Below are 15,381 nucleotides of genomic sequence, written 5' to 3'. Positions count from 1 at the left end.
GATTGTTTTTTCACTCCCATAATTTCTTTTTGCACTGCATAATTTCCCTATGTCCTCCTCCTTAAGGGTTTGTTTTGATTGAGGTGAGAATGTGTGAGGTTGTTTGGATTAAGGGATGATAGAGTGGATTTGTAAGGATGGTTTATTGAAGTTTGTGAGTGATGTGATAGTTAGGAGATAATTTAGAAATTATTTTAAAGGTGTAAAATGTAAATTTACAAATTTATCCTTGTCATTAAAAAATATTTTAATAATGAATTATGATATTTTTTTTTTAAGTTTGAGTTAATTGTTTTTTGCTATATATAATATTTATAATTATTCTTATTTTTTTAATAAATGATAATTTTGTGTTAAATTCAAATAAATTTATTAAATATATTAAAATTTATGAAAGTAATTTTTATTGTGATATACATTTGTTATTTTATATAATTATATATATTTTGTTGATATTATCATTTTATTTTATTATTTATAATTATATGTTGTTATTAATATTATAATTAAAAATATTTGAAATTATTAAATAAATTTATGTAATATTTAAATTTGTATATTGTATGTATATAATTATATTAATAATTATAATAGTACTAAAATAAATAATACTGTTAATATTTTGAATAATTATATATTTTAAAAATAATGTAAAATTTAATCATAGTAGCATGATAAAATTCACATATTTTCATAAATATTATGAAATATTAACTACCAACATGAAAAAAATTATATTTTATTTTTGATGTATATTTTTTTTCTCTCAATTTGTATCCAATAAAAAAAAGAAAAGAAAATAAAAACTTTCGCTTATCATTAATAAACATTACATTAACATGAAATAGTCGGTGACTAAAATAAATAAATGAAGTCATTAAATTAGAATCCTAAATGATGTGTCATGAAAATTTAAAAAAATTACAAACATAATAATGTCCAATAACATAAAAAATTTAACTGACAATCAAAATAAGTTCAACATAAAAAATAATAATAACACAATAAAAATACAATTAATGTTCTTTATTGAGTTTAAGCTCGTGAAGTGTATCTTCGATTCGGTCCAAACGTGTGTGGATAGTGTTGATATTTTTCTACATATTTTGAATTCCCCCCCAAATTTGTGTTAACATTGCCGAATCATGGGGGATCTCGGGTTGAGGATGACCGCTTGCAACATGAGGTAGTGGAATGTCTTTGTGTTCTTGTTCATGTTCATTGTCAGGTCTTCCAAGTTGCCACACACCATTGACCTCAAAGATATTCATTTTCTTCATGGTTTTTTTCCCGAAGAAATTATTCCACCCTAACGTGATTGATGACTCTCCCATCAAGTTCATGCCATATAGCAACATGAGATGTGTGATTAAACAACCATATGAAAGAGGCATATCATTGTCACGACATTTTATCATATGTTGCATGATATAATGAGGCCAATTAATCATCACATTACTTTTTAGGCACCATAACATGAAAACATCTTCATGAACCAACTGCGAGAAGTTGCTCCCCCGAGGACACAACATGTGCACCCATGTGTAATGAAGTAGTCTATCATTCATAGTTAAACTACCTACGTTTCTTATATTTTGGCTGTGCACCTCTTCTCTTGTCATGGTTAATAGGGCTTGTTGACGATCAAAATGTATGTCCTCAGGGATGGTACCAGGGGTTAACAAGAGACCATCATATTTCAGATTCGCCACGTTCATCCAATCCCTATGTCTAATTATAATCTTGTGAGTGTCAATTTGAGTAGCAAGATAACCCTGTGTCGTTAGATGGAGATTTGAATAAAAAACCCTAACCATATCCTCATAATATGGTAGTCTTATACTAAGAAAATTTTGCAATCCTTGGAAGTTCAAATATTCTTGAAACTGAAAACCAGATGTGGCAAAAAATGGGAAATCTAAGACTTTTGGAGGTATGACTGGTCTTCCATGAAAATTTTCCTCAAATGCAACCATCTGACGTTTCGTTTGGAAATACCGGGAATAATCTAAAACACCCTCCCTCCTTTGTAATGGGATCATAGGAACTTCATCATCATTTCTTCTGCTTTTACCCTTACCCTTGGACATTTTTTGCCTCTTCGTAGATGAAGATGCCATCGATACAGAAATTCAAACCTATGATGAAAATGTTACGAAACAATGACAAAATAATAGTATATTAGAAAATATCCTCACACATAAATTTCAAATGAAAAACAGTTCAACAATAATAATATAAGAAGTACAATGTTTGTCTTAAATTAAAAGTAGATTGATTAAATTACAAATTGAAGAACATAAAAATATAATTAAACATAATTTATTGACGCCGAGTCATGATGTTAAACAATTTTGCCATTCTTCGCTCTTCGACATACCAAATACTCGCATTGCAATAGCTGGATTTTCACAGAGAAAGTCATAGCATTGGTCCATGACTGCTTCATCTTGAATATTTAGATCAATTAGCATGGACCAAATATCTGAAGGCGAGTATTAATATGAACTCTTACGACGATCATTTTGTACGTGTTCACCATAATAGTCATTCCGTCGTTTGATTTCCACAGCGATTTCTTGTGATGAGGTGGCTTGTACACGAGCAATGGCTAATACCTCATCAACGGCATCGTTACCACGGTTCATGGAAGCGACACAATTTTGCAGGTTCGTATTCAACATATTGAACTGATTCTCAATTACATCCACCATGGGGCCTTTTCTCTTTGATCCCCTAGATGACGATGTCCCACCGGATGGTTGAGAGGGCACAGATGGAGTATTACTTGGACTGTTTGTTGATTGAACATGCGCTACAGGTGAGCATGGAAGTTCGTGGTCTGCAACATTCAGAAAAATAAAAAAACATACATTCATAAAAATCTGCAAACAAAAACTGTAAACGACAAAATAAACTAAACAATAAACACATAACAGAATATAAATATATTTATTAAAAATAATAACAGTAAATATATACAAAATAAATGTGAATATATTTTTAAAAATTAAAAAAGTAACAGCACATCATTAACTAAACTGTAAATATATTTAGAAAAAATAAATAAAAAAACTTACTTGAAGGTGAAAAGCACAAGAAGAAGCACTGCAAAGAAGATGTACTGGAAAGAAGATGCACTGGAAAGAAGAAGAAGAAGCAATGTGATGAAGAGAATGTGGAAAAATAAAAAAAATACATAAAAGAATCCAACATTTTTCTCACACAAGGGAGAATCGATTCTCCTTCTACCTTCAAAAACCACAAAATCGATTCTCCCAAATCACATCTATATAGAGAATCTATTCTGCATCTTTTGAAAAAATTTAAAATCGATTTTGCACCATCCAACAATATGGAAAATCGATTCTATAGCATACACAAACATTGGAAAATCGATTCTATAGCATGTAAGAGATAAGAAAATCGATTCTACAGCTTTTACAGTGATACGGAAATCGATTTCGGAAAAGGATGGAGAGAAACCAGTGCGCCAAAAGTGAGTTTTACCTTCCTTAAACCAATTCTCTTTTGTTTTCTTGTTCTTGTTCTGGGCACATCACAACAATCAAACCTCATCCCTCATCTCATTTATAGCAAACACACCTTTAAGTTTCAGATTCACGGGTCTACCGTTTTGTTTTGGTCAAGATTCTTCTGCAAGTAGCACTGGAGAGTCTAGTGAAAAGAAAACTCATTGTCTCAGAACTACACCACAGTAAATTCATTCACATGTGCACAAAGGATAGAAAAGTAAAATGCTATGTCAATGGTGTTTGCCAGCTGTAATCGTCTCAAATCTCCTCACTTTTGTGAGGAGGAGAAAAACTGCCCCCTCCGCTCACCCATCTTCGTTCGCGCCTTCAAATAAACCGATCCAAACGTAAATCATACCCGCTCGCCCCTCCCTCCTCATTGCTGGCACCCGGAACAAACACTGCGTAAATGTGAAAAATCTCTATTATATTCTTATGGTTTATGAAAAAAAAATTCAAATTGTGTAATATTAAATTTTTTTTTTTACTTTTGAATTGTATAATATAAAAACTTTTTTTATTTTCGAATTGTGTAGTTTAGAAGTTTTTCCAAAAGTTTCTTTTACTTTCATATTGTGTAATTTATAAGTCATTTTCTTTTTATATTGTTCAATTCGAAAGCCATTTTTATTTCATGAAAAGAATACTTTTTTAATTGTATAATCCGAAAGTTATTTTTTACTATTGGATTGTGCAATCCATAAGCTTCTTTGTGACTTTTAAATTGTACAACCCGAAAATTACTTTTTCATAAAAGAGCTTTCAATTTGTGCAATCCTAGAGTGTTTTTCAAATGACACAATTCAAAATATTTTCTTAGGGGACAACAATGATAAGGAGGACAGCAAGGGTAGGAATGGCAATGTGAACTGCTTCGCCCTATATTAGCCCGTCTCGCTTAATTAATGTGGGTTGAATCTATTGACCCGCCCCGCCTAAGTGAAGACCCGTGGACTTATGGGTCAGTCTATATAAGAAAATTAAAATTTTATTAAAGTTAGAGGAGACAATTTTATATTTTTTATTAAGGTGTTTCTCCCTGCACCTCATCAAACTTCTTCTTGTACCTCATCAATTTCGGAACTTAATTTTCATAACACGAAAGTCAATTCCAAAAATAAAAATTTATAAGAGAATTTTTTTTTTCTATAATAACTTTTTCAAAACAGCTACTTTACCTTTCAAAATCTAGATCAATTATTTTGACTTTTGAAATTCAATTTCTTGAATTAATGGGGTGTAAGAAGATATTTAAGAAGTAAAAAAAACACTATTTTCATTATTGTGCGAGCTAGAAAGCTAATATATCTTGTCTCACTACCCATTTGAAGGTTAAGAATTTAGCATTTTAACCATCGGCATGAGTTAGAGATGAAAACTATAAGGGTGAAAAAAAAATTGTCAACCATGCATAAGGTTGTTAAAGCAGCAAAAAGTTCAAACAAAGCAACAAAGAGAAATTGCTTAGACAACAAAGTATAGCCTGCTTGCAAACATAACTTCCTTTCAACTAATTCTTCTACCACTCCCATACTTTATTCTCTCATTCTATAATATATGAAAAAAAGTTAACTAGTATAAACATGTTATTGTCAATTTTAAACTACATTTTGAACTTATATAATATAAATTATAATTTAAAATATAATTATGAATTATAAAATTTTATATTATATAATTTAAAACATAGTTATAAACTATATAATCTAAAATAACATTTCTTACTATACAATTTAAACTATATTTTAAATCACATAACTCAAAATCATATTATTATAATTTTAAATTTTGTAATATAAAATTATATTTTAAATCATGTAATCCAAATCTATATTTTAGATTCTGTATTATGGTTTTAGATTATAGAATCTAACAGACTTAAAAAAAGTTGTTTTGCACATAATTTATGATTAAAACAATATAGCTATGAGGTCACTTGGATGAAGAGTTAGCCCTCCTTCTATTGTGGTCTCAGAGATACATTTTTTTTGTTGTTGCATGAAACACTAATATGATGTTCCAAAATTATTTTTGTTTTATATGCTTTTTCAAGAATTTTTATTTAAGAACACGTGATTTTTTTTTAAATTTAGTTTTATTTTAGTTTTGTAAATTATATTTAAATATATTTGAAAAAACGGATTTTAATATTTTGAAAATTGAATTTAAAAATATTTTTTTTAAAAAATTAGGAAGTTATTAATTTTTTTTTAAATTTAAACATTTTGGTTTTATAATAAAAGGTAATACAAGAAAATTATTAAATAAAAATTAATTTTAAAATAAAAAATAACCAGTTACTATATTAACTAAGTTAAATAGTATTTTATAAACTAAATTGATAAAATAATTTCCATTATTAATAAAAAAATATAAATTAGTTTATATTATTAATAAAAAATTATAAATTAATTTTTAAATTAGTATTTATCATTATCAAGTTTACTAACTACTATAAATTCTAAATTTGTCACAGTATTAATAACTTATAAATTTTTATTAATAATAATTTTTTTAAATAATAATGTTTTTTTTAATTTATAAAATAATATATAATTTAATTAATATAGTAAATAATTATTTTAATGGTCCAAAACCTCGAAAACAATTTAATTATTAAGAAAATAAGTACTATCTAAATTTACTTTTTTAAACACATTTTTTATTATTAATTATAATTTATTTTTTAAACAAATTTTTTATTATTAATTAAAATTTATTGAAAACCACATTTTAGCCTCTATTTGTATTTAATGAGTAACCATATGAATAATTTTGTCTTAAAACTTTGTCTCGTTGTGAAAAAGGATGTTTTGAATTGTTAGGCATATTCTTTGTTGATATACTAATACTTTTAGCACTTTAAAATTCAAATTCTTAAAAATCATTACTCTCTTATTCTTTATGCAATCTTTTGTGATAATAAGTTTTCTCCATCTCTATGATTAGTTCATTTTATTCAGTTCAGATTGTGACGTAGAATGTTTGTGTGATATTCAATCCATTATTTTAATTGAATCTCCTTTGTCATTTATCTATTCAATCTTCACTTTTTTTTTTTGGGATTATGGATTTCTATCTATATATTATTTATAAAATTGCATATACTCCACAAACTATTTAATATTTTATGACACTATTTTATTTTCACTGATAACATATTTTGTTTAAAACATAAATACGTGTAAACATCTACACGTCCAAAAAAAGCATGAAAATTGATTCAACTAGATTAGCTAATTTTGTATTGCACAATTTAAGTGTAGAAAGATATGATTTTTATTATTAATAAAATATTATAAAATAATTTTTAAATTGGTATTTAAATTAGTTATCAAAATTTTAGTTATTAATATTTTAAATTTTAAATTAATCTCTAAAAAATTAATAGAGACTAACTTAAAACATAAATAATTAACCGTTAAAACTTTAGTAACTAATATAAAGATATAAATATAAAAACTATTTTTTAATTTTTTGTTAATAATAAAAACTACTTTAAGTAATTTTGTTTATAAAATGATTTTATTTAGTTAATATAATAATTAATTATTTTGTTATTTAAAATTAATTTTTATTTAATAATTTTCTTATACTCCTCAAATTAAGCAACTAATTAATTTGAATATATAGATTAGTGAGATGAAACTTTTATTTGAATTGAAAAAACCAGCACTAAGAAACAACAGATGTTACTGAGTTGAAGTTTTGTCTTGGAGACTGTGAATGGAGGCATGAGAGTGTGAAGTTTGAGATGATGAAGGTGGTGTGGTGCAGATGTGGAAGTGAAAGGAGGCAAGTGTGTGATATGAGAAGTGAATAGCAGTAGAAAAAGAAGGGTTAGCATTTGATTTGTGGCCTCTGACATGAAATCACAGTAGTGACAAAGTGTGGCGTTGTCGTTCTCAATCACTCTCTCTTATCTTCTCTTCTCTTCCACCCACAAAAAGAGGTGTTGTCCGTACCAGACAGCTTTCTTTGTGATCCAGAATTGGATGCCGTGGAGCATTCTCTGCCTATGGAATCAGAACCCTATTATAGGGGCTTCCTCACTTTGAGTTCACCTACAATTTCCTACAACTGTTCCCACCAAACATGTCAACCTTCACAACTTTGCACGTGATCTCACTGTTCATCTATAATCCCAAATTAGGCTAAAGTACAAAAACCAACAACGTGACTATTGTCCCCACTCCTGTCCCTCTAAATCCAACAATCTCTTCTTAATCCTTCACACAAACATCTTCTTATCCTACCATGCCCTCCATGTTCACTTCTTAATTGCTGGTTAATTAGATTATATGAGTGTTTGTTGGACTTATCAGACCACCCGCTATCGGACCGTTATCGAATCACCCATAATGTATTGTATCACTCTCGGAGTGATAAGTGTGTTGAAGATCCTAAATCAACAAGTGATTAGAGTATTTCGTAATATACTGGTGGTTGCAAATCTCACCTCATTAGCCGGTTTAGGGTCAAACCACCCGCTATCGGACCGTTATCGGATCACCCATAATGTATTGTATCACTCTCAGAGTGAGAAGTGTGTTGAAGATCCTTAATCGACAAGTGATTAGAGTATTTCGTAATATACTGGTGGTTGCAAATCTCACCTCATTAGCCGGTTTTATAAGATTAAAGTCCACTTCTTAATTGTAATCTTTATATATACTTTTCCCTTTACTTATTACTGCTACTTGTTAGCTTCTAAAGTTTAATTCACAGGTTAAATGGTTGTTGGGTTAAGACTAGTTGCTGCTGAAGTGTGTGAACTATATATGGTTTGTATGGGGTGTGATTCTTTGATAGAACAGGTTTTTATACGAATTAGGGTTTGATTCTAATCATCCTAGTGAAGTTAGCTCAGGTCAAGATTGTTCTTATTTATGTAACTCTCAAGTAGGCCCTGACGAATTAATTATTATTAGATTTTATCAATACATTCTTTCATATCAAACACTACTGAGATTTAATAGTTCATAACATGACAGATTAATGATCCAATAATGTATTTAAGATAAGTTATGTTATCTTTGGTTTGAGTTTTTGTCTAATTCAATAAAAGCTGGTTAATAAAGTAAGGATTACTCTCATTTTATAAGTATTATTTTTGATACTATCAGATTCAAGTTCTTTCTAATGATTTGGATTCAGGTCTTAGATGCAGTCAACTTATGTGGTTGAAAGAAATAAGTTTTGTCTCATTTATCAATACATTTACCAAGTTCTTAATATATAGAAAGGTAGAAAATTCATCTTACAAAACTGGTTTTTACTTAGACTTAGAATTCATTTCAGAGTATATTCTAATTAAATTTGTTAAACATTATTTAATAGATCTCTTTGTATTAATGGGAGGGAAATGGATGTCAATTTTTGTGTGTTCTTTTTTTCTTTTCTTTTACAGATAATGTATATATTTTTCATCACAATGCACCATCATGCATTTGTGTGGTCTCTTCATTTCTCCACAGAACTCTTCCAACCTTAATGCTGATACCCATTTTTGTTTCCTTCAAAAGCTAATTTAAGTGTTGTTTTTGAACTTTGACATAATAATTGACCCTACCCAACAAAATACACTGTAGATTATGTCACCCCTATGTGTGAGATGCAAAATACTACACTTAACAATGTGAAATTCATGCACAATTCCAAGGGTTTTTTTCTGTATCAGGTAGAATAATTTCTCTATTAATAACTATTAACTGTGAGAATAAGAAGTGTACTTTATGATAATAATCTGAATTTTGAGAGTCTTGTGCACATGCAAAGTTGTCCCACAAATGTCCAAAGGTGGTTGGCATTTAGTTTTGCCTCAGACTTGGAAACTACAATGTTCATCAGGATCCTCTGAAAGCAAAGGACTCTAAGCTAACTTTCTACACAAACTTCTTCTTTTTTTGGTTGAATGATATTTTTTATTAATTTCTGTTTTTGTTTTATTATTATTTTGAAGTAAATAATAATAAATCAGGTGGGGCTCTCCTAGGATGAAGGACTATATTACAAAGCATGAAGGTCAAATTTGATTAAGTTATGTAACTACTTTTTTCTTTTCACTTTTTTCTCAATGAAGACAAGTTTTTGACTTTGCTTGCACAAAGCTAGGTTTATCATCCTTGTTCTCTAATCATCCAACTAGAGTAGGGCCATTGCAATTTGGATTTGTTTGTCCTCAAATCCTAGCTTTTCTTAATATGAGCAATTTATGGGACCATAACTATCCACCTTATCAGAACATACCAAATTTGTTACTGGTTTTACCTTGTATTGGGATTAAACTTTCATGGTTTCACTTCTCTGTAATGAACAATGTATATATATATGGATCCTCTACAGTTAATCAAATAAAATTTTTCATAATTTATAAAAGGGTATATATATATGTGTGTGTGTTTCTTTAATTATATAAAGTCATATATGCTTATTTTTAAAATAAAAAATGTAAAATATCTCCCTTTTAGAAAGTACATCATTCAGCTTAAAAGTCAAATTCAATGACAATTGATATCAATTAGCACATTATATCCATAGCAATTATGACTTTTCCAAACTATTTTTTTGTATAGAAATACTCTACACACGTGTAAAATGGCATGATTTTATAGTGTCATCCCCATTACAATTCTTACATGCATGATCAATTTACTATTTTTATATAATCTATCATAACTTCTGATAGATTGTTAGTGTAAATATAAAATTCTGTACTTTCTTGCATTGCTTTAATTCTGTGTTTTTATCACGTCACTTGTCATATTCATCACTTTCCCTTTTTTTTCTATTCTGTCTTTCTTCATGTTTCTGTGCTCACCCCAAAAGTGTGGAATGATGAAATATTTTAAAGTGATATATACCCAATGGAAAACTAAGAATTTTTTTTGAAGAGGGTAATTAATTTAAAGAGAAAGGGTATAAAGAGAGGGGGTGGAAAGGAGTAGGATGAGCTGGTTGATTTGAAATGAGAGGGGGAAAACTTGTAAGTAGGGGAGACCCTGGAAGTGCAAAGAGAAAGAGTACCACTTAAAGGGGTTGGAGTCATGTGAGGTGCATTTATAGTGGGGTTTTAGTGTTTTTGTTTTCTAGTGGCACATGGGAGAGAATCCCTTATGTGGGTAGTTGTGAAAAGCAACAAGCATGTGAGGCCATGTGCCCTTCAAAATTGACCACTCTCACTATTGTGCACACCCACACATTCATACATACACACACACACATTACACACTCATATCTTTGTGTTGTACCTTCCTATGCACACTCTTTTCAATTATCCATTCTCTTGGTAACAACTGTTTACCTATTTTATTTTCACATGTGTGTAAAAATGTAAAATCTGTGTGGACTGTGGCATCAGAGTTACTCTTTTCCATGTTTCTGCTTTGGAATTGTCTGTTAAAGAGAGATTCATGTGTTGGATAAGTTATTAACCACTCTTAGCCAAATTTAAATGAAGATTTGATTTAGAGAGAAGGAACACATTTTTTACCATTTATTGGTATGTGGTTGTGCAGAGAGTCCCTATAATGAGTTTCCTACAGAAACTTGTGTTTTATAGGCCTGTGGTCTTCTTTTTGTGCGTGTGCTTGCGTCCATACCTGCTTCTGCTGGTAATTATTACAAACCAATTTCCTTATCACTCCAATTATTTAGTTACATGGGGCCTCCTCATGTCAAGGAAAATTCAAAATTTATTTGCTAGTGAACTTCACTGCCTCATCAAAACCCCTATAACTTGAACAATCCTCAACACTAACTCTACCACAACCACACCATTCCCTAAAAGCTTGTTTTTGCCTTCTTTTTCCTTAACATTGCTGACAAAAAACAACCACTACCTCTGCCTCTCCCCCACTTTCATTACACCCCTATTACTTTTCTTTGCACATTTTGCACCCTTTTAGCTTCTATTCCCACTACTATCACTACAATTCTTCTTCTTCTTCTTCTTCTTCTTCTTCTTCCTTTCTTCATCCCTTTATGCTTCTTGGTTAGACTTATTTTTCTTTAGATACAAAAGGGGTTTGTTTGGATTACACATGGAGGGGCAACCTGCTAAACGCAGACGTGTATACTCACTTGAACCTAACAAAGTGGAACAAGCAGCGTTTGCTAGGAGCTACATGAACTATTTGGTGCCAGCATTGATGAAGATCAAGGAAAGAAGCTCTTCAGAGGACTGTGATATTCAGAATGTTAAGTATGAAGTGGACATGGCAATGGTGCACTCAGCACAGGGTTTTGCATGGAGTGATGCTCTGAGTGTGAAGCTTCAAAGGGATAGAGTCAATGCAGATAGTGACACAAGCAGCTTTGGTGAAAACTACAAGGTTGGTGAAGGCTCATCAAGGACTTGTGGTGGTCAAAGTGGTGAAACGGTGCCATTGAACCATTTCCCTTCAAACCTTAGTTTGAAGCCTAGAAATAAACACAAGAGCATGATGCCTGAAATGACAAGAGGTTTGAGAGAAGAAGATGAAGATGAGCAGTTGAAGAGCCTTAGAATGTTGATACCTGGGGGAGAAGAGATGTGTAGTGAAGAAATGGTGACAGAGCTACAAAGCTATGTAAGCTGTTTGCAAATGCAGGTGAACATTCTTCAGTGCCTCGCAGAGACACATTAATTCATTCATATGTTTCTGCTTTGCTTTCTCCATAAACCCATTACTACTATCATATATTTCTGTGTTCCACATATAATCTCTCTCTCTATATATATATATTGTCAATTACCATATCAACTTCATCAGTTATAAAGTTTTGTTATATATTATTATGCAGCTAGTTTGACACATAAAGTAACAAGAATCATCTCATTAATATCCTATGTTTGCTACCAATTGTATTTTGAATATCGTGGTGAAGAGAACAAATCAAAGAAAAGAAAAGGAAATCACAATGCTCTCCAAATAATATAGAACTACTTCGTGCTAATGTTCGTGAATGATTAAGACGAAGTACAATGCAGTTTCGATTATTTCAATGTGTAGTTTATAATAATAATAATGAATACAATAGTGTTTCTGAGGAATGAAAATTTGACAGTTAAACTAACTTGTGGTGTTAGGTGAGTAGTGTTAGATATTCAAGTTACAGAGGCAGAATCATGATATGATTAATCTTGTTTCTCTTTTTTTCTTTTTCCAACACCACCATTGTTGGCCTAATTTACGCGTTCTGGGACCACAAAACATGTGTTTCATTCATGCGTCATGAAGAGGGGAGTGGAATCTAAAAGTCCTTTGACTCAAGCTTCTCATACTCACTCATGTTTCCAACTTCATCATAGTCAAATTCAACAGATTGAATCATTGTTAATAATTAACAAATAACATTTTTATTAAATTATGATAGTAAATATGTATATTGATAACATAAAATTCTATGTGGGTGTTGTAGTCTGATATATTTTTGGAATGAAAAGGTGATTAACAGAAGCAGTGATTTTGTGAGCTGAGATTAGCACAGAGTAGTGCCCCAACCACTTGCATATATTAGAAACTTTGCATGTGTGAATGCTTATCACCGACCAATGTTCATGATTTTCTGACCCACTTGTGTCACTCCTCTATACCTATTTCTGTAGGCATGGTTTCTCCAATTCACATGGCCATCCTAGTCACCATTTTTCACCATATATTCACAATCATGTATCAGAACAATTTTGTACTAAAATAAACAGTTTTGAAATTATATTGATCAAATCATATTTAGAAACTGGTATATTTCAATTTACAGCTTTTAAAATAACATTTTCCTTTTTCATTATATCAATCAAATTAAGGTGCCCTTTATTCCAGATTTTTTTTTCATTTGAATAATCAATGCTAGGACTGATATAAGATCCAAGGACTTTGACATGTCTCTCTCAGTGAGTAAAACAATTTTGGAGTTGTTCAATTTTCTTGTTTTTCATTTCATGGTTAAGATTATTCTTCATGTTCATTTTCTTCTCTCTTTTCCAAACTACTCTCCCCTAGACTTAAATTCTATAAAGTTAATTTCTTAATAGTGTTCAAACACTTCTGCATAACTTTACAAAATCTGAGTATTTCTGTGTTAATCAGTTTGCTCATTTACAGAATGATCATCTTCCCATACACATCAGCCATGTGATGCTTCCAAAATTATTCCCTTAATTCCCACAAACAAAACATTCTCGGTGGATATTTGGTTCTGACATATTTTTGGAATGTAACAGGTGATGTCCAGAATTCAATAAATCTATCTTATCAAACTAATTTTTAAGGTTTTGTTAAATTTGAAGAGAAAATTTGAACCCTGAGACAAAAATGGCTTTGTGATTCACATTACAACAACTCCAACCAACACTCTTGCAAACAACTGCCAAAACGTGTTCTTTGCAGAATATTTATAGGCACTAATAAATTACCACCCTGTCATTCAGTGCATGTAAGTTATAATTAATGTGTCTAAATAAGTCTAGAACTAAATGTGCAATCAACACCTTTTTTTAATATTGCAAAATAAAATAAATACCTTAAAAATCACACCAACAATATTTCTAACTATAGTTAACATTATATTATATGCAAAAACAAACATGAAAGAAAAATAAAAGGATGTAAACCCATTGTGCTGCAACTTGAAAACGCATAACACCCCTGTAAATCTCCATATTCTTTTTTCTAACTTTCATCTTTTTTTTTCATTCTGAAAAATTTAGTTGTTTTTGTAAAGTTTACAAAATTACAATTGATATATATATATATATATATATATATATATATATATATATATATTGTAATTACTTCGACCTTCTTCAGTTCATACAAGGGTAAATAATTTCAGGCAAAGAATTTATAAATTGAGGGAGGATTTCCTAGGTTCAAGGATAATAATTAAGGGTATCGAGCAAAATTTTAATAAACTTACTTTACTTTCTTTTTCAATATTTTGAAGAGAGGAGTATATTGCAAAAACAAAAAAAATCAAAAGAGTTTTGATATATTGACACCGTCACAGTAACACACATTTGAATTATTTTTTATAAAGAGTGGGTGACTATAAACGTCACAAAAGTGACTACTTACAGGCATACGGGTAACCAATTTTGCTTGTGTCATTACATGTGGAGGAACTTGTGGCTGGGTAGTCAGTTCTGGTAGGGCAGGTGTCCAGTTCTTCCATGGGTAACCACGTGATTACCCCAAAGGGTTATAATGACGAAATTGAAAGTGATTGAGGGGTAAGGGTGAGTTTTTAATGTTATGATGGTGATGCAAAAGTAATTCCTGACTCATTTGAGACAGTTGATGTTGTGAAGAGTTGGTGGCCATAAACATAACACATGTAACGACTTACACACACGGCTAATCACTTTGGCTGTGACAGTATGCTGCTCCACCAATGTTATATGTGGCCATATATTACACTGGTTACTCGAGCCAACTGGTGTAATGTAGGGGCTTAAATGTGCAGTTGGTAAGCCAATATATTACACTAGTTAGCTTGAGTAACTGAATATAGGGCCATATATTACACAGGTGACCATAAACATAACACAGGTGACCACTACACACATGGGTAACTACTTTGGCTATGATAGTAGGTTGCTCCACCAATGTTATATGTAGCCATATATTACACCGGTTACTCGAGCCAATTGGTGTAATATAGGGACTTAAATGTGCAGTTAATAAGCCAATATATTACACTGGTTGGCTCGAGTAACCGATGTAATATAGGGTCAATTCTGATTGATAAGTCAAGTCAATGACGTTGAACAGTTGAACAACAAACAAAAAAGTAGTGACGACCACACAAGAAAGACATTTATGATTTGTGTTTTGTTTGTTCTATTGCTTGGTATGTACTTCTT

At 30.6% G+C, this 15,381-nt stretch overlaps 1 protein-coding gene across 1 annotated transcript; it reads left to right on the top strand.

Annotated features, from left to right (window-relative positions):
• The first annotated feature begins 11,017 nt into the window (after positions 1-11,017).
• Positions 11,018-12,319, top strand: LOC137822577 (transcription factor bHLH146). Its single transcript, XM_068627488.2, has one exon. It carries the CDS (start codon positions 11,579-11,581, stop codon positions 12,161-12,163), a length of 585 nt encoding a protein of 194 aa, XP_068483589.1. The 5' UTR covers positions 11,018-11,578; the 3' UTR covers positions 12,164-12,319.
• The last annotated feature ends 3,062 nt before the right edge of the window (positions 12,320-15,381 follow it).

This window comes from Phaseolus vulgaris, chromosome 9, assembly GCF_051622355.1.
Source record: "Phaseolus vulgaris cultivar YP4 chromosome 9, ASM5162235v1, whole genome shotgun sequence".
Taxonomy (NCBI): Eukaryota; Viridiplantae; Streptophyta; class Magnoliopsida; order Fabales; family Fabaceae; genus Phaseolus; species Phaseolus vulgaris.
This window is presented reverse-complemented; position numbering and strand designations above follow the sequence as displayed.

What these genes read in the sequence shown, in the direction of transcription:
- LOC137822577 (XM_068627488.2), top strand. Translation starts at nt 11,579, where the DNA reads ATGGAGGGGCAACCTGCTAAACGCAGACGTGTATACTCACTTGAACCT.